The following is a 23,209-nucleotide window of genomic DNA, read 5'->3' as shown; positions in this document are numbered from 1 at the left end:
GCCCGCCTAATTACCTAAATAAGTCCCTTCTTTTCAAGGACGATAATGTGCCTTAAGGATGGTGTCTGGTGGGTGAGGACGTTGGCCTTATGTTTGGAATGTTTTTATAAAGACTTTTTTCCTTCATGTTTTACTTATAGTAAAATTCTCACTAAGCTTTAAAAAAGGAAGAAGATTCTCCATTCGATTCCTGGCTCTTCTTCCACCTTTGTCCAAAGTTAGACCATCAACTACGAGAAATCTCATCCTAAAGGATAAAGAAGAAACCAGAAACTTTTCTGAGTCCTCATGCCTTCCTTTTATTTCCAAAGTGCTTCAGCTTCCCATTACCTGCTCTGCAGCTGCTTGGTCCGTGGACACCCGAGCCTTTTTCAAGAGCTGCCGAAGTTTGTCCAGTTCCTCCTGGTGTGATTTACGAATTTCATCTATCTCCTCCTCAGCCTGACAGCGCTCTTGAGCTGACTTCTTTTTCCTTTCTGAGAGGTTCTTAGGAACAAGAGAACCATCATCAGCTCCAGTTGTCTGATAGAGGATAAATGGAGATGGTGATGGTTGGTGGTGGTAGTTATTAACGTCACTGGGTCCTTACTTCGTTTCTGGAAACAATTCATTTTTTCAATTTAATTTCCCCTATATATTTAACATTCTTGGCTACTGGCAGAAAAAAATTGTGACAAGAAGAAGGAAAACAAGAAGAGCTTTATCTACCATTCTACGAAGAGATGGGGAATATCTTAACAGTGGTGAGGGTAGAGGGAAGTAGATACTTCCACAATCTACTGGTAGGAAAATCACAATCCTGTGAAAGGACCTTCAAAATACGCACACACACCCAGAATTTACACAAATTATAATTTAAGGAAGCAGTAGATCATGTTCATAAAGATAACGTGCTACAAGGATGGTCACTGCAGTAGTATCTAGAACAATGAAAAACTGAAACAGCCCCCCAAATCAGAAAGAACTGGTTTTTAAAAAACCTGATAAAATCATAGAAGAAACTGAAAATATAGACCAAGATTTATCCCCTAAAAAGGCACTAGGCCAAAAGGACTTTACTAGAGTTTTATTAAAACCTCAGAAAGAGGTTGTTCTTTTCATATTTAAACTGTTTCAGAGCATAGAAAAAGATAGAACTGTTCCCAATCCATTCAGTGGGGCTAGTATTACCCTGGTATTAAATTTATAAAACATCAAAAGATACTATTAAATAAAGTTCAAAAACAGCAAACTAGAAAAATATTTGTAACATCTATCACTGACAAAGGATTAGCACCTTTAATAGTGTTTCTAAATCAAACTAATATTACAATAGATAAAATAGCAAAGGACATTAAAAAGAATTCACAGAAGAAATACAAATAGGCATTAAATATATGAAAGCTTTAATACTAACAAAAACACATATTAAGACAAGATAGTATATTTCACCTATCAGACTATAAAGATTAGAAAAATTGATACATGCAGAGTTGGAAAAAGTATGGAGAAATGGGCTTGTTCACACAGTGCTGGAAATGCAAGCTAACAAACTCTTCAAGCATAATCTGGCAATATTTATTTCAAAAATGTAGATGTTAAGCATTCTTCTCTGATGCAGCAATTCTAATTCGAGCAATCCATTTTATGGAAATGCTCAAACGAATTTGCAAAAATAGTTATATAGTACAAAGATGTCCACAACAGCAATGCTTGAAATAGTGAAAAAAGAGAAACATAAATATCCATCAACAGGTGAATAGTTAAATAAACTATGGTACAGCCTCACAGTAGACTACTATGTAGTAGTTATAAAGAATGAAAATTAAAAATTAAAGACCTAAATGTAAGACCGGACACTATAAAACTCTTAGAGGAAAACATAAGAAGAACACTCTTTGACATAAATCACAGATCTTTTTTGACCCAACTCCTAGAGTAACGGAAATTAAAACAAAAATAAACAAATGGGACCTGATTAAACTTAAAAGCTTTTGCACAGCAAAGAAAACCATAAACAAGATGAAAAGACAACACTCAGAATGGGAGAAAATATTTGCAAACGAAGCAATTGACAAGGGATTAATCTCCAAAATATACAAACAGCTCATGCAGCTCAATATCAAAAAAACAAACAAGCCAATCAAAAAATGGGCAGAAGACCTAAATAGACATTTCTCCAAAGAAGACATACAGATGGCCAAGAGGCACATGAAAAGATGCTTAACATCACAAATAATCAGAGAAATGCAGATCAAAACTACAATGAGGTATCATCTCACACTGGTCATAATGGCCATTATCAAAAAATCTACAAACAATAAATGTTGGAGAGGGTGTTCAGAAAAGGAACCTTCTTGCACTGTTGGTGGGAATGTAAATTGATATAGCCACTATGGAGGTTCTTTAGAAAACTAAAAATAGAACTACCATACGACCCAGCAATCTCACTACTGGGCATATACCCTGAGAAAATGATAATTCAAAAAAGACACATGCACCCCAATGTTCACAGCAGCACTATTTACAATAGCCAGGATGTGGAAGCAACCTAAACGTCCATTGACAGATGAATGGATAAAGAAGATGTGGTACATATATACAATGGAATATTACTCAGTCATAAAAAGGAATGAAATTGGGTCATTTGCAGATACGTGGATGGACCTAGAGACTGTCATACAGAGTGAAGTAAGTCAGAAAGAGAAAAACAAATACTGTATATTAACACATATATGTGGAATCTAGAAAAATGGTACAGATGAACCTATTTTCAGGGCAGGAATAGAGATGCAGATGTAGAGAACGGCCGTGTGGACACAGGGCTGGGGGGGTGAGTGGGAGATTGGGACTGACATATATACACTACCATGTGTAAAGTGGGTAGCTAGTGGGAACCTGCTGTATAGCACAGGGAGCTCAGCTCGGTGCTCTGTGGTGAACTAGACGGGTGGGATGGGGGTGGGTGGTGGGCGGTCCAGGAGGAAGGGGGTATATGTACACATACAGCTGATTCACTTCCTGTACAGCAGAAACTAACACACCACTGTAAAGCAACTATACCCCAATTTAAATAAATAAATAAATAAAAATAATCAACACTGCAAAAAAAAAAAAAAAAAAGAATGAGGAAGTTCTCATTCTTATTAGTATAATGGCCACAATACAATTTATTTTTTAAAGTATTAAATATGATCCCAGGGGCTTCCCTGGTGGTGCAGTGGTTAAGAATCCGCCTGCCAGTGCAGGGGACACGGGTTCAAGCCCTGGTCCAGGAAGATCCCACATGCCACAGAGCAACTAAGCCCGTGCACCACAACTACTGAGCCTGCGCTCTAGAGCCCGCAAGCCACAACTACCGAGCCCACATGCCTAGAGCCCATGCTCCGCAACAAGAGAAGCCACTGCAATGAGAAGCCCGCACACCGCAGTGAGGAGTAGCCCCCACTCGCCGCAACTAGAGAAAGCCTGCGCACAGCAACAAAGACCCAACGGAGCCAAAAATAAAAAATAAATTAATTAATAAAAATAAATAAATACGATCTCATTACTGTTAAAAATGTTATCAGCATACATATATGGATGTACATTTATTTTATACATACATGTATATATGTATGTGTATGTATATATTATATACACAGAAAACAATCTGGAAGAATAATCATATATCTTTTATAGTTGTTGCCTCTAGTGTATGAGAGGGGGAAAAGATAAATTTTATTTTTTATTTTATACTTTTCTGTATTATTTGTATTTGTTACAATGAGCACATGCAACTGTAATTTTTCAAAGGAAAATAAAAATGTTTATTAAACAGCTAACCCTGGCCACTTGGGCCCAACAGAGAAACTTCAGATGTAGAACTTACCTTTTCCAGAGACTCCTTCTCAGCTCGAAGGTCAGTCAGCTCCTCCTCCAAGGACGTCACCCTGAGTTCCAGTTGTCTCCGGCTTTGCTTTTCACTCTTGAATTTGGACTGTGCTTGCTCAGAGGTTTCTTGGAGCTCTGGGATATGACAGCACAGAGACTTGGCTGCAGAACCAGAGCTGCAGTGGGCTGTATGGCATCCCAGCACCGCCTTCAAAGCTGCATTCCATCATCTCCCAACCCTACCACACGAGCCTCTTCCACTCACTTCCTCCAGCATCACCTCACTGACCAACAGCAGGTTTATCAAGCCATAAACTGACTCTCCCATCCATCCATATTTAACTCTGCACCTACATGTCACCTTCGACACATACAAAATGGAAGAGAAATGTTCCAAGTGGTCAGAGACCACCTTCGGAATACTACCACTCCCACAATTCCATTTCAGTCATCATCTCAACACACTGGACTCAACACATTGAGATCTTTGTTTAGTAGTGGTCCAGGCCCTTTCTCACTGCCTGGGTAAGATATTCTCAACTCTCTTGGTAGCTGGGACATTCTACCAAGAGTCTGCTTTCAAAACATTCCTTCTCAAATAAAGCTATTTGGAATATTTCTTAAAAATGTAATGCATCAAACAACAAGGTCCTACTGTATAATATGGAGAACTACATTCAATATCCTATGATGAACCATAATGGAAAAGAATATTAAAAAAAGAATCTATATATATGTATAACTGAATCACTTTGCTATACAGTAGTAATTAACACAACATTGTAATCAACTATACATCAATAAAAAATAATAAAAAAATGAAAATGTAATGCATCAAAATTAATTTTGTTGGAAAACTTTTGAGATCCTTATGGTGCCCTTAAGGTAACTGTCACAGGGCACCACAAAAACAGAAAAGAGGATATCTGTACGACATTCAAATCTAAGATTTTCCCTCAAGTGCGCCCAAGTGATGCTCTAAAAAGGAAGGGATTTATCTTCAAGGTATCACTTCACCAACTGACATCAGTGTTTTTTAGCTTTCTTTTTGGGCAAGTTAATTTTGCTTTTTCCTAACTCTGCTGCTATTCCAGCCACACCCCACCCACTGGCCCCATCTGTGCCTTCCACATGTCTTTCTTTATACAAAGTGGTGGATGAATCAACATGCCAGTCTTCACAAATCTGCTTTTCAAGTCACCATGTCTTGAGCAGCACCACTGTGCCAGGCACTAAACTAATACTAAGGGAAGGACTTTACAAAGATGAGCAAGACACCATCCTTGCCCTTCAGAGGCTTGCATTCTAGAAGGGAAAACACATATAAGTAGTGCTGATCAAAGGCTATCTCTGATAATGGGCATAACAATGCACTCGGAGATGAAGGATTTTAAAGGAGATCAAATATTCTAGGAAAAAAAAAGGGAAAGTTTCTGAAAGAGGCAGTTTTTGGAGAGAACTGGAGGCAAATCTTGGCGATGGTGGGCACACCAAGTCCAGAGAATAGCATGGATAAAAAGCAAGGCAAGAAATACAGGATGTGTTGAAGCAGCAGGCTGGCTAGTATGTCCAGAGCTACGTTGAATTGGGCAACATACAGGAAATAAGCCAAGGTGGAGGGGCCTTGTGTGCCAGGCTGAAGGACTGCAATCCATGCTCTAGGAAAGAGGCAACTGCAGCAGGAAGCACCTGCTTCTTAAGCTTCTACTGAGTCACAAGTTAAAGGAACCCTTCAGTTAGATTAGTTAGTCACAAGTTAGATTAACTCTTCAAGGCCTATGAGGCCAATCCTAAGTACCAAGGATACTCAACACTCGCCCAAACAAAGCAGAACTGTGGCCACTGATCAACTCTAAATGGAGAGTCAGTTCTTCTGTTGTCCTTTATGCCAAACAATCATGAAATAGGTTTATACTGGTTCACCTTAACCTTTGGCTCTGTCCTTCACAAACTTCATTAGCATTATGCCAAATGGACTGGGAGGAAGGAAACAGTGTAATTCTTTAAGTTTACATTGTCAAAATCCCAGCCCCCTCCAGCAAGGGCATACCTGAGAGCTCTGCCTGCAGTTTGGCGAGTTGGCCCCTAAGGAGGTCCGCCTCCTTCTTGCTTTCTGTCAGCTGTACCTGCAGCTCCGTTTCTTTCTTTTGGTGGGCAGTCATTTTCAGGTGTAGATGAGAGACCTGTGCAGTGGCTGCTGCTAACTCTTCCGTCACCTTGGCCTGAACAGTAACAAGGTACGATGTCACTTTAAACATGGTGATGGCCCAACCTCACATACTCTGTGCTGGCTGAACTGGTAAGAAGATAGCTAAGGCCACCTTCAACCTGAATTAAGCCCAAATCAAGCCCTCAAATGTGCCAGGTCTCTGACTCAGGAATGCCCTTGCAAAACTTGGTCCTTAGGAAATACTATGCAAGAACACAAAAATTTTGCTACAAGGATGACTGATGCAGCACTGTTTATAGTTGCCAAACAATGGAAACACAAAATAATTTTAAAAATGAGCTTAAGCAAATTGATATATCTATCCTGTATGCAACTATTAAGAATAGTGTTATGAAAAAATACTCAGTGGCTTGGTATACAGTCACCACCTATTGTTAAATCTCACCAATCTGATACATGAGAAATGGTATTCCTGCCATTTTCTAAGTTTCCTATAATGAACAAGCATTTTTTTTAACAAGAAAAGGGTATTTTAAATTTTAAATTGAATGCCTTTGATGGCAATCCACTTCTCAGTCTACAACTTCTCCCTAGCACTACTGTACTAATATTGGGTTGGCCAAAGAGTTCACTTGGGAACGAACTCTTTGGCCAACCCACAGTAGTACTATAAAGATCGGTCACGTGAGAGTAACTGCTTTGGGGGTTCTTTGAAGAACAGTGGTAATAAAAGAAGGGAACACTCCAACTTCTTTGACTGCTCAATGCATTTTATTTTTTTTTTATTTTTATTTTTTTTTAAACATCTTTATTGAAGTATAATTGCCTTACAATTATGTGTTAGCTTCTGCTTTATAACAAAGTGAATCAGTTATACACATACAATATGTTCCCATATCTCTTCCCTCTTGCATCTCCCTCCCTCCCACCCTCCCCCTCCCACCCCTCTAGGTGGTCACAAAGCACCGAGCTGATCTCCCTGTGCTATGCGGCTGCTTCCCACTAGCTATCTGTTTTACATTTGGTAGTGTATATATGTCCATGACACTCTCTTACCCTGTCACATCTCACCCCACCCCCTCCCCATATCCTCAAGTCCATTCTCTAGTAGGTCTGTGTCTTTATTCCCGTCTTGCCACTAGGTTAATGCATTTTAAATGGTGCTCTGTACTGGCCAAACAGGAGCAAAATATTCTCAAGTAACATCCGATGAAGTCAAAAAGACCATCCTGGAAAACTGTCTACAGATATTCTGTTTATGAAGGGCGATGATGAAAATGATAATTAAAAGGATGGTCAATGAAAAGGAATGGTAAACAAATGACAAATATTACATTCATTTCACCTGAATTGATGTGCTCCTGTAAAAAATAGGAGAAATCAGATGACAGGAAAGGCAGTGAGTGACTGCTCCGCTGGTTTTGATTTTTGGGCAGCAGTGTATTTACGGGGTTGGACCATCTCTCCTATACTATTAAACTGCTACTACCATTACTCCTCCTATACCACTATACTTTACATGCATTCTTACTGCTGTCTACTTTCTTATTATCACTTGTCCCTTCTTAGGGTATTCACTGCGCCTACCTCCGTTTTAAACATTTATTCCAAAGCCTTAATCAGTTTTCTAGCTTACATTTAAAATCTGATATTTTGGCTCTCTTAAAGGTGGGGGAAATAAAACAAATTGTATACAAAATAAAAAGAAATAAGCTATGAATGAGTATCTGAGTGTACACTGGCAAAGGCTCTCTCCTTGACCACACTTCAAGTTAGGCTCCTCTAAGCCCATGACCTTGTTCTCCCCTCCTGTCTTTGGCCAGACCAGCCCAGTTTTAGCAAGAATCCCTGCTAGGTCAGTTTAGAGTGAATCTCTACCCTTGATATCTGATCAAAGTTCTCCATCCCAACCTTTGCTGTCTAAGTCCTTGGCCTGTCGTTAGCAAGAATCCCCCTACCCAGGATGTCTCCTCTTAGTAATTTTCCATCCACTGACCCCCCTCACTCTGCTCCTTGGCTGTAAATTCCCCACTTGCCCTCTTGCCCTTAACTGTATTTGGAGTTGAGCTCAACATTTCTTCCCTATTGCAATAGTCTTTTTATTTTATGTATTTTTTTTGCCACACCGTGTGGCTTGCGGGATCTCAGTTCCCCAACCAGGGATTGAACCCAGGCCACAGCAGTGAAAGTCCGGACTCCTAACCACTAAGCCACCAGGGAACTCCCATCTATTGGAATAGTCTTGAATAAAATCTTCCTTACTGTTATAATAAGTGTCAGAATAAATTTTTTAGTAACATGTGACCTTTAGAGTGAGCTCTAAGGTACTTATTTTTGCTGTTCAGCAGGCTTAGGTTTTCATCTGTTAAACTCAGAGGACAATGACAGTTTGGACTTCCAGACAGAAGAGTTTTCACCTGCCGTAAGTAGAATCAAAGTTTTACTCACTGTCCTGCCTCAACTGGCCTAACAGAAACTGAACTAACACAACGCTCAGAGGGCTTTGCATCTATCGTGGCTCCAGAGTTCACTGATATCAGAGGGAAGACCACTTGCACAGGGCCTTGCAGCAGCTAAGACCACTGGAGGAGATGAATTCCAGAGGAGAGGCAGTGGGGCGGATGGTCACTCTCACCAAAGAACAAGCAGAGTGGAAAATCACTCAAAAGCTCTTATCTCAAGTTATAAAGTGCATTCCATTCAATTTTCATGTTTTCAAAAAAATTCAAATACAAAATATAAAACACTTCTTAAATCTGAGAAAATAACAGATGAAAGAGTTACGATCTCCCAGCTGATGAGGGGGAGCCCAAACAAGAAGGAACTCATTTCAGAAAAACAGTGTCACTGGAGGAAAGACAGGAGGAGTGGGGCTTCCAAATCAGTCATCTCAACCCAAGACCCACAACAGTCTTCCTTCCTTATAGCTACTTCAGAAACAGGTCAAAATACCTAATTCTGAACTGACTGAAGTCAAACAGCAATGCTTTAAAATGCTTTGGCAGGGCTTCCCTGGTGGCGCAGTGGTTGAGAATCTGCCTGCCAATGCAGGGAACACGGGTTCGAGCCCTGGTCTGGGAAGATCCCACATGCCGCAGAGCGACTAGGCCCGTGAGCCACAATTGCTGAGCCTGCGCATCTGAAGCCTGTGCTCCGCAACAAGAGAGGCCGCGACAGTGAGAGGCCCGTGCACCGCGATGAAGAGTGGCCCCCGCTTGCCACGGCTGGAGAAAGCCCTCGCACAGAAATGAAGACCCAACACAGCCATAAATAAAATAAATAAATTAATTAATTAAAAAAAAAAAAAAGAGTAATGAGAAAATAAAGAGGAAAAAAAAAAAAAAAAGGAGTAATGAGAAAATAAAGAGGAAAAAAAAAGAGTGGCCCCTGCTTGCCGCAACTAGAGAAAGCCCTCGCACAGAAACGAAGACCCAACACAGCCATAAATAAATAAATAAATAAATAAATAAATAAATAAAAATTTTAAAATGCTTTGGCAGACACAGATGAAGGAGCAAACTAAACAATCTCAAACTTCACAATAGATATTTGTTATGTGGCATAACAGAAATCGTCTGTTGATTTTTTCAGCGGAATAGGATTAGTTTCTAATAAACTGTATAATCCTCACCTTAACCAGATTACTAACATCAGTGATTATTTTTGAGTCAACTTATTGTAATGCATTTATACAACAGAAATGTGGATGTTGGATATATTAAAAATCTGCTGGAAGATTTCTAGTTCTCTTCTCAATGATGGCAAAAATTCTGCTGAAAAGCAAACTGGTAAGGACGTACAGAGGACACTCCTTGGCTCTACACATCCTGACTTGGGCTTTTCTCTCCCCAGTTACTTTACCTTCTCTTGCTCAGCATGCAAAACTCTTGCCTGTGTGTTTTCTGTGGCAGTTTGAAGTGAGTTGTTCCTCTTCTCCATCATCAGGTTACTCTGCTCAACATACCTGTGAAATAAACAGGGAAAAAGAAAACATTTATCAAGCACTCAATGCATACCAGGTATAACCCAATGTATCAATACATTCAGTCGTTAGAGCATTGCTCTATACCTTCATCAGGAACAATCTGAAAGCATTTTGTTTTCTGAAGATCTGCAGTAACCAAGTTTGGAGGCGGGAACCTGGGCCTGGGTGAATTGCTTTGAATTTGCAGAATGAAGAGGAGAGGAATTTGAACATGTGTGGTGAGGGGAAATAAGAGAGGAAAGAGACAGGAGTATGAAGGCTGCAAGGAGGGAAGAAAAGAAAGCCACTCCTTTCCCCTTTCCATGTGGGAGACAAGAGACACTGGAGAAGAGAAATATGGGAGGATGATATTTTAAAGTGAAATGCTATATGCTGTAACATGTTCCCCTGACCCCTCCCCACACAAAAAATTTTCAGAAGGATCTAGAAAAATTATACAATGCTTGGGTTTTATATGGAAATCAGTGAAGTTCTGGTTGATAAAATAAGAGTCAGCCCACACAGAAGAGAGAAGAGTTGACATCAGGAGTTTTCTAGGCACTAACACTGCTTTTACAGATGAGGAAACTAGAGCCGGCGGGAATAAATAAAATGCCCGAAGCCACACAACAAATGAGGAGCAGAGCCAGGATTCAAACACAGGTGTGCATTACATCACAGCCTCCTGAAATCCCACTCAATCAACAAGCAGTAATTCACATGACAGGCAGGAAACAGAAAAGAGCAGAAATACACATAAACTTCTGTAAACAAACATGCTTATTTAACTTGGGTATTTACAAACTAAACCCTTTTTTGTCCATCCTAGCCAGTGCCCCGTACCTGTCATTACCTCTGATTTCGTTCAATTAGTTCACTAATCTTGTCATTCTGTTCTTCTATCCGACTGCTCTTTTCAAGGATCTCTTGCTTCAATCTTTCATTTTCCTAATTCGAAATATATGATGTTTACCTTAAGTTTTTTAAGAGAAAAGCACCAGATAAAAGGGAATCAACTTGAACTGACAGGTGATACTGTTACATATCTGAGAGAAAAATCTAGAACTTATGTCCACATAAATATAATACTTAGAACAATGTATCAAATTCTACCTGATGGATACAAATCACTACATCCAATAGACTAAATGTATAAATGGCTATAAAATGAAGCAGAAACTTTGGAATATGGTCAAAAAAGAAATGTTTCCTTCTGATAACAGAGTGATAAGTCACTTGGAGTAATTAAGCCATAATGGATTTTCCAGAATTTCCCAACTCCGTGTAGCATTTGTCACATGCTCTTATTCCTGGAGTGGAGGTTTCAAACAGTAGTACATCTCCAGAGAGAGCAGGAGCAAGATCTCCAGGCTGAGTGCTCTGTTCTTTTTTTTTTTTTGTTAAATGATATTCTTTTTTTTTTATTAGTGATCTATTTTATACATATTAGAGTGCTCTGTTCTTGATCACTCTCACCTGAATAATTCGTTGGATATTGCTCATAATCATGCTTGTTTCCATTGTCACCGACATGCTAGGAACGAGCAGGGAATTGCCAGTGCTACGTTTCTGTAACTCTTCAACCTACAAAAGGAGTGTCAGAAAGACTTCTCATGAAATTTTTAAAAGGAGAAATACAATTTACCCAAGGTCTGACTACTTTTTTGAGGGGGTTAATAAGTTTCTGAGACAATCTCCAATGTAAGCAGGAGTTTTCTTCTGCTAACTGGATCCCCAAATAAAACGAACCTTCTAGGGAAATAACTACTAACTACTATGAGTACAGGAAACCAGGAAGAGTTTACCTATAGCCCTGGTTGCTCCCTGTTTGCATCCCCTCTTTATACCCCCACTTTCAACACAGCCCCTTAGTCATGAGATGACTCAGTCACCTTAGTCATGAGATGATCCATTTTATCAGCCACTTTGCTGACTGCCATTCGAATTTCAGTGTTATGTTGCCGGGCTTCAGTCATGAGAAATGAAGCCATGTCACCCGATCCTGAACAGACATAAGCCGAAAAGAAACTTATGAAACCGTAGCAGAGGACACTGTATGAGGAAAAGCCAACAGCTCTATCAGCAGAGGAAAAAAAGAAACGAACATTTCCAAATACTGGAAAATGCTGTAGGTGATTTACACTGTCAGGAGAAGATGGAGAGGGGTTAAAGGCAAAATGCTCCAAAGCTAACAATAACTAGCTATCCTCCTGCAAAACACATCAAGTGATACAGTCTGGTTCAAGGGCACAAGTAGTGCACTAGCAACTCAGATTGCTTCTCCAGTCACCCAACTGCATGCCAGGTATTGGACCAGGTACCAAGGATACAGCAAGGAATGAAACACGGTTCCTGCCCTTGGCAAGGTCAGTCTGGTGAGGAGACTCACGTGTAAACAGATCATTATAACAGAGTGTTGTAAGTGCAAAGAATGAACCATGTACGAGGTTACAAGGTACAAAAGAAGCACAGAGAAAAGCAAGATTAACTCTTTGGTGACACACGTATACAGTTATGTCTCTGGAAGGAGAGGAGAGAGGGATGGTACCAGGAAGGCTTCACAGAGGAGATAACAGATTCAATGGTTTCCCAGATGGAGAAGGGCAGGGCCTCCAGACAAAGGATGCACTCAGGAAACCCTTACCACTCCAGGACCACAAATTTCACTGTGGGATATACTTGCTTCTTCCTACCACTGTCCTAATACCCAAAGTGATTACTGTACAAAAGACAAGCTGCAGAACAAGAAGGCAGGATACCACCCCAGCTGTGTGCATTTTATTTTGCTTTGTTTTTTACACTAGGCAACCACACTTGCACACGTATACAAGATATCTGAAAAGTTACCCAAGTGACTGTTTCCTAAGGTCAGGGGGGTTTAATGATGGAAAACAGTAACTTCACTTCACACCTTTTTGTGTTGTTTGACCTTTTTATAAAAGTATATTCTTTTCACAACTTTAAAATTTTAACAAAATAGCTTTCATCTGAGATACTGAACAGTCATCATGTTTTCTCCCAATTTCCTCCAATGTTTTACTCTTTTACTATTAACTATGAACTCTACAGAGCAACTCTGAGAGAGGAATTAAAAAGGGCTGGCAGGAGAAAATGCAAGAAACAAAACACAGAAAGTGGCCATGAGGGTTTTAGTGGGGATGATGTAAATGTTCTAAAGCTGGATTATGGTGATAGTTGCACAACTCCGTAAACATACTAAAAAAAACCCATTGAATTGTACACTTAAAACGAGTGAATTTCATGGTATGTAAGTCATACCTCAACTAACTTGTTTAAAAAAAAGAAAAGAAAAAAGGGGCAGAGATCTACTGGAGTCAAAATGAAAAAGGGATGGGAGGGAGGAAAGCACAGCAAGAGCAGAAGATGAGAAACTCCTACCTTGAAAATGAGGAGACTGAGAGAGCGGTGCGGGGTACAAGGGCCGAACGGGCTGCAGCTGGGAAGCAACAGCTGGTGCCTGAGGATAAGCGTAGGCTTGCATACCTGTATAGGGCTGAGAAAATGCCAAGTTACAGATGGCTCATAAAACCGTCATATCTCTGTTTTCTGCTTAATTTGTCTTGGATGGAATAAAGTAGATAAACTGGAAGGAGACTCAAACTTATTGAAGCTGAAGATGTATGAGACCAGGGTTTGGTATTGGGTAATAATTGCAGCAGGAGAGTCATGTATGTAATCCAGTGATGCCTGGTCACTAAAGTCATACCTAGAGAGTGAGGGAGGCATGTCTCAGGTCACTCCCCAGTCCTCTTGTGATGATTTAATTAAGTAGGAACTCATCCCTCGGCCATTGGGCCTATTGATGGTCTAAAAAATTTTAAAACTAAGCAAACGATGTTTGGTTTCATTAAGGTAAAAGAAGAGGTGTTCACTGCGATTCCAAACTAAAGCCACCAGTTTCCAAAGGATGCCTCTCCCCTTCTAGATTCTGATGCTTATCTGCATGACCAAGAGCTCTCATTTTCCTCTGAGCCTCAGCCACCTCAACTATAAAATGAAAATAATAATACCATTTCTTAGGGTTGTTGTGTGGATTAAATGAAGCGATATATAGGTAAAGTTCCTAACAGCTGGTAAGTAAGTGCCTGGAAGACAATAAATGCTCAATAAACAGCAGCTATCATTTTAGTGATGATGGTTATTCTTCCTTGAATTAAGGAAATCCAGCTCATTTCCAGGGATTGGTATAACCACCCATCCATTACTAAAAAAGAATCTTAGTCTATAGGATATAACTCTCCATTAGGTCCATTCAGGAGTGGGGAGAGGGCCAGGTAGGACTTCTCTCAATTCTTTTTTTTTTTTTTTTTTTTTTTAAAGATTTATTTATTGATTGATTGATTACTATGTTGGGTCTTCGTTTCTGTGCTAGGGCTTCCTGTAGTTGTGGCAAGCGGGGCCTACTCTTCATCGCGGTGCGCGGACCTCTCACTATTGTGGCCTCTTTTGTTGCGGAGCACAGGCTCCAGACGCGCAGGCTCAGTAGTTGTGGCTCACGGGCCTACTTGCTCCGTGGCATGTGGGATCTTCCCAGACCAGGGCGCGAACCCGTGTCCCCTGCATTAGCAGGCAGATTCCCAACCACTGCGCCACCAGGGAAGCCCACTTTTCTCAATTCTGATACACCCCTTCCTAATGGGGCATAGCTTGGCCACCATCACTCTGATCCCTCCATCAAGAATCACCAAGGAAGTGAGGGTCTGTTACCATGGGGAGTGAAGTCTTAACCATCAAATGTGTCAGGGCAAAAGAAAGAGTCCACTGTCCGGGCAAACAGTCAGCAGAGGCAGACAGGCTGTTGCCACTGCCTTCTGTGAAAACAGAAAAAAACCTACTTTTAAGAGCTCACTTTTGGAGAATAACTAGACAAAGAGTTCAGCTGTATTTTCATACAGCCTCCATCCACTGACCCTCCACCACAGCCGTTCTGCTGAGTGGAGTGCAGAATCTTGGCCTATCAGCTGTTTGACAGAAGAGAGCACAGAAGACTTGAATCTATAGCCCTCAATTAGACATGTGTGAAAAGGAAAAGAAGCAAACATTGCTTGGGCTTTTACTATGTGCCAGGCCTTGTGCCAGGTGCTTTGCTTGTTCTTGCACGAAATCTTTACAACCACCTATAAGGTAGATAATCCTTTGCTTGTTTGGACATGAGAAAGTAGGGGTTCAGGAAGGAGAAAAATTATAAACTCTGTGAGGAACTGGTACAGTACAAATCGTGCAAGAAGAAGAAAAGAGACGGACGAGAACCATAATCAATGATAGCTTATAACTGATATGGTTTAAAAATGTCGTTACCTGAAAGGACTGGGCGTTTCCAGATACAGCTGAGTGGGAATCATGAGATGCAACTTGCATCAAGGCAGCAGACGGTGTTTGGAGCCCAGAAACAGATAGCTGAGGTGCTAAGATAAAGCAAGAAGTTTTCACTGTTATCCATCCCTTGCTTCTTGGTACAAGTCTGGACTATCACCTTTCACACCATCACCCTTCAGACTTGACCACTTCTCTCACCTAGCCTCCTAAAATCAGCTCTACTGGAGTCTCAGCAATGGGCTAGTGGAAGGAAATTGGGCATGCTCAGGTGCACGTGACTCAGACCTACGATGCCATCAACTGACAGAAAGTGCAGAGTTACACACAGGGAGATGGCTCATTAGCTGAGTACCGATGTCCAAAACTGACAATGCAACACAGCAGAAGACACAGCAAGCAGGCCAACTACATCTCCAGGTCTGAAAATGCCCTACCCAGGGACAAACTGACAAGTTTTATACTCTAGTTCAGTTCTCAATACTAAAACAATGCAGCCTAACGTTTTAAGGAACAATGATGACAACTTCGGTACCGACCCAATTCAAGGTCACAGAGCCTCAGAGAGGTTCCTTACTTACCTTGTGAGGTCATCTGCGGTAGCACTGGATGGGCTGGCTGAAGAGAGGGCTGGATGGACGGAGTCACCACAGGCTGCCCAGCTCCTCGAAGAGCATTCACGTCCTGCAACAGCATGAGCATTTTGGTTACTGTGTCTATGGGTCCTTAACTGAAGACTGAGGGTGACTGGCCACCCTAAACCTGCTTACAACCAGTGCTTTTAGGCAAAGAAGAGGAAGGAAAGGCAAGCAGAAAGGCAAGAGTTTAAGGTATGGGCTATGGGAAGAAAGCACTCTATTATATACTGGAGTAGGATCCCTTCTCCCTGTAAATTGTATCAAATAATCATAGTTAATTTCCAGTATAAGTTGGGGACGTTATTTTGTCTGAAGCAGCTAGAGTGACTGCTCCCCATAGTGTATCATTTTGCAAACCAGCAGCTAGCTACCTTAAGACTGACCTAGTCTGTTTCCAAAGAATTAGGGCCCCTTACAAGGAAACCCAGGGAATAATGCAGCCTTTCTCTTCTGCCAAATAATATACACAAACCTCAAGGTACTCACAGGAAATCAGATAGAGTAGGATTCACTGTGCCTCATTACGATGCTGTTTTTGACAATATAGTTTTAGAGTGTTTTCCCCTCATTCTTTCTCTTCATAAAATCAAAGCAATGTTGGTCCCTACTATAATTCTAAACAAAGTTAACATCTTCCTGATTCATTCAAGGAAAAGAAAAACTTGAGGCACAATACACAGTGATTGTGATCTGCTATGCTACAGTTCAAGGGCTGAAATCTCTTTGACATTCTTTTACTTCAGAACTTCCTCTTGTTTCCCAATATTCTCAGAAATGTATTATGCATTTCTGGAAAAGTGTCCCAGTTTTACATCATTACATAAATCAACCTAAATGTCTAACAACAGAGTAAAAGGAATCATGATAAATCAATGTAACAGAGCACTGGGTTATCTTTAAAGGTGATAAAGCTTTGTTTTATTTATTCACTTTTTTTATATTACTGATATTAACATAAATGTTCATGATATAACATTAAGTTAAAAAATCAGGTTGTGAAACAACATATAAAGAATGTCCTTTTTGTTAAATATGTTTCTTCTTTTTAATTTACATTACTCTACAATGAATAATTAGCACCTAGAAATTTTAATAAGAATATTATCTTACCCAAATTTCATTTCCAGAAACCAGATAAAAATCAATCCTATAACAGGTCCCAGAAATCCTATCTTCCTTTAAAATGTTAAATCTACACAGAGCTCTTCCATGAAGAAATAAAACAAAATTGTGAAAAAACAAAAGCCTATTTTGAAAATTTTTTTCCTCAAAAGCATCACGCTTGCTTTGTTTTACATCAATATCGAAGAATCCTAAAAATTAATCACTGTTTAGTGTTTCAATTCAGTTGAGACAGAATTATTTTATTCAATAAGGAACTAACCAATGGGAAAAGAACTTAGTTGGAATTAAGTTACTTCTCACCATTCACCAAATTCCAGATGGATTAAATATGAAATAATAGATCTAAACATATAATAATAAATATTTTAAAAAGACATGTGATGTTTACAGTATCTGAAAGTGGGAAGGCTTTCTAAGCATAATGTCAAAAGCAAAAAACAAAGGGAAAAATTGATCGATCTGATTGCAATAAAATTTTTGAACTTCAAAAAAATCATGCCACAGGGGACTTCCCTGGTGGTCCAGTGGTTAAGAATCCGCCTTCCAATGCAGGGGACATGGGTTTGATCCCTGGTCGGGGAACTAAGATCCCACATGCCATGGGGCAACTAAGCCCATGCGCCCCAACTGCTGAGCCCACGTGCTCCAACTACTGAGCCTACGCGCTCTGGAGCCCGCGCCACAACTAGAGAGAAGCCTGTGCGCTGCAATGAGAGATCCCGCACGCCGCAACTAAGACCCAATGCAGTCAAAAAAAATTAATTTAAAAAAAAAATCATGCCACATACAAAGCCAAAAGATACAACAGTGGTTTTTTTTGGCTGCACCTCATGGCTTGTGGGATCTTAGTTCCCCAACCAGGGACTGAACCCATGCCCTTGGCAGTGAAAGTGCTGAGTCCTAACCACTGGACTGCCAGGGAATTCCTACAACAGTGTGATCTCCATATTAAATTACATCAGTGGAAAAATCAACATTTCCCAAGAGAATCTAAACATTCAATCAACAAATATGAATTCATTCTTTTATGGGTCGGGCATCATGCTGCCTAAAGGCTGATGTTTGCTGACAACAGAGATTCTAGTAGAAAGCTAAATTAACTACTTAAAACTGCCCAGTTCTTGTGGCAGATATACAGAATTGCTTCCATTTCTCAGGGGAAGTGATAATTATAGCAGAAACACATGTACCAATACCAACCTGTATCATTTTGAATATAAGCTCTCAAAATAATGATTCTGGGTTAGAGGCAGAAAAAGCAATAATTTCAGTTAAAAGAACAGAAAACAGCAACATCTGCACTATTCATTCTAAGACAGCCAGTGGGACATACTTCAATTTCTGAATCATTGGAATCCAGCTGTGGTGGAAGAATGGGCAGCATGGGCTGGCCCATTTTAGCCATCCGAGAGATCAACTTGGCCTTGACTGTATCAGGATTCTAAAAAGAGAGGAAAGTCACAAAAATCACTGTAATCAAGGTTCATCACCTTCAGTCAACTCTACGTCTTTTGGCTCTTATATCAAATCTTTCAATAAGTTCCCCCTGCCTTATCTATTTGAAACTATCTTCTAGAAAATGAGAATTAAAGATTTCTTGCCTAGATGCATACATGGGTCACAATTAATAACAGTAGGAAAAATAATTCCCTATATGTTGGAATGGACAAAGTGGTTTCATCTGTATTCCTTCACTGCAATCAAGTCTCCCTACCAGGCATAAGTATTCTCATTTTACAGATAAAAAACTAAAGTATAGATTAAGGGAGGGAGGCATTTTAGATAATAGTAACCTCTCAAAAGCCCAAGAGCAACTCAGCAGATAAATATTCAGAAGAGATTTAGGGCGAAAAGAGAACAGGAGCTCTGTGTTCTAAATTCAGGTTCATTTAACACTGACTTGGCACTGATGACATACTAGTCCCTGAGCTAGACGCCTCTGTATGCATTAACTGGTTCAAAGTGCAGCCTTCAGAGCAGAGTGCATACTCCTAAGGGTGCACAAGATGATCTAATGAGTGTAAAAAGAAATGACCGTAACCTCTATTTTAAAATTATTTTTAAGCTACAGTAAACATCAGACATTAAACTTGTTTACAGGGATGGAGAGTACTTTATGTATATAATTTGTAAACAGACATATAGTGAGAGGGTGTATCATTTTTTCTTAACTAATGGAGACACAATCAAAAAAAGTTGGGTCTATCAAAAGAGAACTAGTTAGATAAACCAATATTCACACAATGGAATCTTGAGATCTAAAGATTAAAAAAAAATGAGGAAGCTTTCTATATACTAACATAGAAAGATACTGTTATTATAAAAAGGCAGATAATATATATAATATGCTATTTTTTTGTGAAGGAGGGAGAATAAAATATACATTCCTATTTGCTTACATCTGCATAAAGAAACATTGAATACATAAGAAACTAATAAAAGCAGTTACCCAAGGTTGGGGATGAGCTAAAATAGGGTACATGGGGGCAGGGGTAGGAATGAGTCTTCTCAATGTATATCTTGTTATATTGTTTTGCTAACTGTGCCATATGAATGTAATTACCTGTTCAAAACAAAAAATAAAAACTTAAATGTAAAAAGAACAAAAAGATGGTTAATTTTATATTATGTGAACTTTGCCTCAAAAAGCAAAACTGTAAAAAAAGAAAAGAAAGAAAAAAAAAAGGTTGGAGAGCACTAGTCTACCAAAAGTTACTGAAGCTTAGAAATAGGTGACAAAAGTAGCTGTGTCTCGAGACTACAAAAAGAACTAATACTGAACAATTGTTGTGGCTATTCAAAGATCTGAGATTATAAACTGTTTTTCAATTTTCTTGATTCTCTGGCTTAACCTTCTGGGTTTAGATCACTTTTTACACATATCAGATTAATTATTTGCTTAATTAATTCCTGCTTTGGACTGAATACAAGCAAGTAAACTAGTGTTGGAGAGAAATTAATCATCAATTTCACTCCATACAATTATCCTGTTTCCCAATGTGGCAGGTGAAAGCCACAGAGCTTTAGAACTTGAAGCACTTCAGCTATCATCTCATCCACATGTAGCAAACTCAGATGCCTTCACGGACCAGGCAGAGCAGCAGCAAACACAGTGTACATCCTCCTAAAGGTCTTCAAATCCAAACTTTACTACAACAGTATGCTAGTCTTCTCATGTTACAGTTGGGGAAACACAGAGGCCTAGAAACCTGACAGAAGTCAACTAATTGGTGAATTAGTGTAGAATTCCTCTGAGAGAATGAAAGTATGGAGATATGTAGCATTAGCAGTAATTATGATAATGGAGCTAATGTTAATTGAGCTCTTACAATATGCCAGACACAATACTAAAAACTCTATAGGCATCATTTCATTTAAACCTCATAAAAATCTCGAGAGATTACTGAAGACAAGCTCTATGTAGGCTTTGAGCTTAGTGCTTTATAAACGTATCACAAGAACACTTAGAGGGGCTGTGAGAATTATTTCCATTTTTTTGTTTTTTATTTATTTTTTTAATAGATCTTCATTAGAGTATAATTGCTTCACAATACTGTGTTACTTTCTGTTGTACACCAAGTGAATCAGCCATATGCATACATATGTCCCCATATCCCCTCCCTCGAGACTCCCTCCCATCCTCCCTATCCCACCCCTCTAGGTCATGGCAAAGCACCGAGCTGATCTCCCTGTGCTATGCTTCTGCTTCCCACTAGCTAATTATTTTACATTTGGTAGTGTATATATGTCGATGCTACTCTCACTTTGCCCCAGCTTTCCCATCCCACCCCGTGTCCTCAAGTCCATTCTCTATGTCTACATCTTTATTCCTGCCGTGCAACTAGGTTCATCAGTACCATTTTTTTTTTTAGATTCCATGTATATGCGTTAGCATATGGTATCTGTTTTTCTCTTTCTGACTTACTTCACTATGTATGACAGACTCCAGGTCCATCCACCTCACTACAAATAATTCAGTTTCCTTTTTTTTAATGGCTGACTAATATTCCATTGTATATATGTGCCATATCTTCTTTATCCATTCATCTGTTGATGGACACTTAGGTTGCTTCCATGTCCTGTCTATTGTAAATAGAGCTGCAATGAACACTGTGGTACATGACTCTTTTTGAATTATGGTTTTCTCAGGGTATATGCCCAGTAGTGGGATTGCTGGGTCATATGATAGCTCTATTTTTAGTTTTTTTTTTTTTTTTTTTTTTTTTAAACGTTTCTTTAATTAATTAATTTATATATATTTATTTTTGGCTGTGTTGGGTCTTCGTTTCTGTGCGAGGGCTTTCTCCAGTTGCGGCGAGCGGGGGCCACTCTTCATCGCGGTGCGCGGGCCTCTCTCTGTCGCGGCCTCTCTTGTTGCGGAGCACAGGCTCCAGACGCGCAGGCTCAGCAGTTGTGGCTCACGGGCTTAGTTGCTCCGCGGCATGTGGGATCCTCCCAGACCAGGGCTTGAACCCGTGTCCCCTGCATTGGCAGGCAGACTCCCAACCACTGTGCCACCAGGGAAGCCCTATTTTTAGTTTTTTAAGGAACCTCCATACTGTTTTCCATAGTGGTTGTATCAATTTAGATTCCCACCAACAGTGCAGGAGGGTTCCCTTTTCACCACACCCTTTCCTGCATTTATTGTTTCTAGATTTTTTTTGATAATGGCCATTCTGACCGGCGTGAGGTGATACCTCACTGTAGTTCTGATTTGCATTTCTCTAATAATTAGTGATGTTGAGCATCTTTTAATGTGCCTCTTGGCCATCTGTATGTATTCCTTGGTGAAATGTCTATTTAGGTCTTCTGTCCATTTTTTAATTGGATTGTGTACGGTGTTACGTAGTGTTCTAATTTCATTTTACATGTAGCTGTCCAGTTTTCCCAGCACCACTTATTGAAGAGGCTGTCTTTTCTCCATTGTATGTTCTTGCCTCCTTTGTCGTAAATTAGGTGACCATATGTGCATGGGTTTATCTCTGGGCATTCTATCCTGTACCACTGATCTATATTTCTGTTTTTGTGCCAGTACCATACTGTCTTGATTACTGTAGCTTTGTAGTATAGTTTGAAGTTAGGGAACCTGATTCCTCCAACTCCGTTTTTCTTTCTCAAGATTGCTTTGGCTATTCGGGGTCTTTTGTGTTTCCATATGAATTGTAAAATTTTTTGTTCTAATTCTGTGAAGAATGCCATTGGTAGTTTGACATGGATTGCATTGAATCTATATATTGCTTTGGGTAGTATAGTCATTTTCACAATATTGATTCTTCCAATCCAAGAACATGGTATATTTCTCCATCTGTTTATGTCATCTTTGATTTCTTTCATCAGTGTTTTATAGTTTTCTGAGTACAAGTCTTTTGCCTTCTTAGGCAGGTTTATCCCTAGGTATTCTATTCTTTTTGTTGCAATGGTAAATGGGAGTGTTTCCTTAATTTCTCTTTCTGATTTTTTGTTGTTGGTGTGTAAGAATGCCAGAGGTTTCTGTGCATTAATTTTGTATCCTGCAACCTTACCAAATTCATTGATTAGTTCTAGTAGTTTTCTGGTGGCATCTTTAGGATTTTCTATGTATAGTATTGTGTCATCTGCAAACAGTGACAGTTTTACTTCTTTTCCAGTTTGTATTCCTTTTATTTCTTTTTCTTCTCTGATTGCCGTGGCTAGGACTTCCAAAACTATGTTGAATAAGAGAGGCGAGGGTGGGCATATGAAGAAGCTGAAGACCAGAGAAGTCAGATAATTTCCTCAAAGCCACATGCTTATAAGAATAAAGATTTGAATCCAAGTCTGTCGATGCAGAAGCCCAAGCTAATTTATACTGACTCTCAAGTAAGTGAAAATGAATAAAGTAACCACTGATTTCTAGCCTAAATCAACATTTTTCAACATTTTTTTTTCTCTAACCTACTATACCCTAGGCACATGAAACCCTTCTAGCCAACTGGGGATGAGGAGATAGACTTATATACTCACTGTATTTACTGTAAGCTGTTCACTGAGGGAGTTAGATTTGGAACGAAGAACTGACTCCCTGAAAGCAAATAAGACACATCCTGAGATAAAAACAAAATCCATAATCACGAGTCTAGATTATACTGTATAAACAAATTGTTTTTT

The 23,209-nt window shown here is 39.6% G+C and overlaps 1 protein-coding gene across 5 annotated transcripts in view; it reads right to left on the bottom strand.

The window, feature by feature from the left end:
- Positions 1-23,209, bottom strand: part of FKBP15 (FKBP prolyl isomerase family member 15) — a 55,122-nt gene that overhangs the window by 6,959 nt on the left and 24,954 nt on the right. For 3 of the 5 annotated variants that reach the window (XM_068551852.1, XM_068551850.1, XM_068551851.1), the window contains exons 11-22: positions 23,066-23,123; positions 18,417-18,524; positions 15,902-16,004; positions 15,306-15,412; positions 13,386-13,500; positions 11,879-11,988; positions 11,463-11,570; positions 10,840-10,934; positions 9,884-9,986; positions 5,903-6,074; positions 3,851-3,987; positions 331-522 (exon numbers count right to left, since the gene is read on the bottom strand). In XM_068551852.1, the coding sequence (XP_068407953.1) occupies positions 331-522; positions 3,851-3,987; positions 5,903-6,074; positions 9,884-9,986; positions 10,840-10,934; positions 11,463-11,570; positions 11,879-11,988; positions 13,386-13,500; positions 15,306-15,412; positions 15,902-16,004; positions 18,417-18,524; positions 23,066-23,123 (1,408 nt within the window). The remainder of the gene's footprint in view (positions 1-330; positions 523-3,850; positions 3,988-5,902; positions 6,075-9,883; positions 9,987-10,839; positions 10,935-11,462; positions 11,571-11,878; positions 11,989-13,385; positions 13,501-15,305; positions 15,413-15,901; positions 16,005-18,416; positions 18,525-23,065; positions 23,124-23,209) is intronic. The other 2 variants (XM_068551853.1, XM_068551854.1) reach the window with 1 other exon arrangement.

The sequence above is a fragment of the Eschrichtius robustus genome, chromosome 10 (assembly GCF_028021215.1).
Source record: "Eschrichtius robustus isolate mEscRob2 chromosome 10, mEscRob2.pri, whole genome shotgun sequence".
In the NCBI taxonomy this organism is placed as follows: domain Eukaryota; kingdom Metazoa; phylum Chordata; class Mammalia; order Artiodactyla; family Eschrichtiidae; genus Eschrichtius; species Eschrichtius robustus.
The sequence above is the reverse complement of the archived record's forward strand: the minus strand, read 5'-3'. Positions and strand labels throughout refer to the sequence as shown.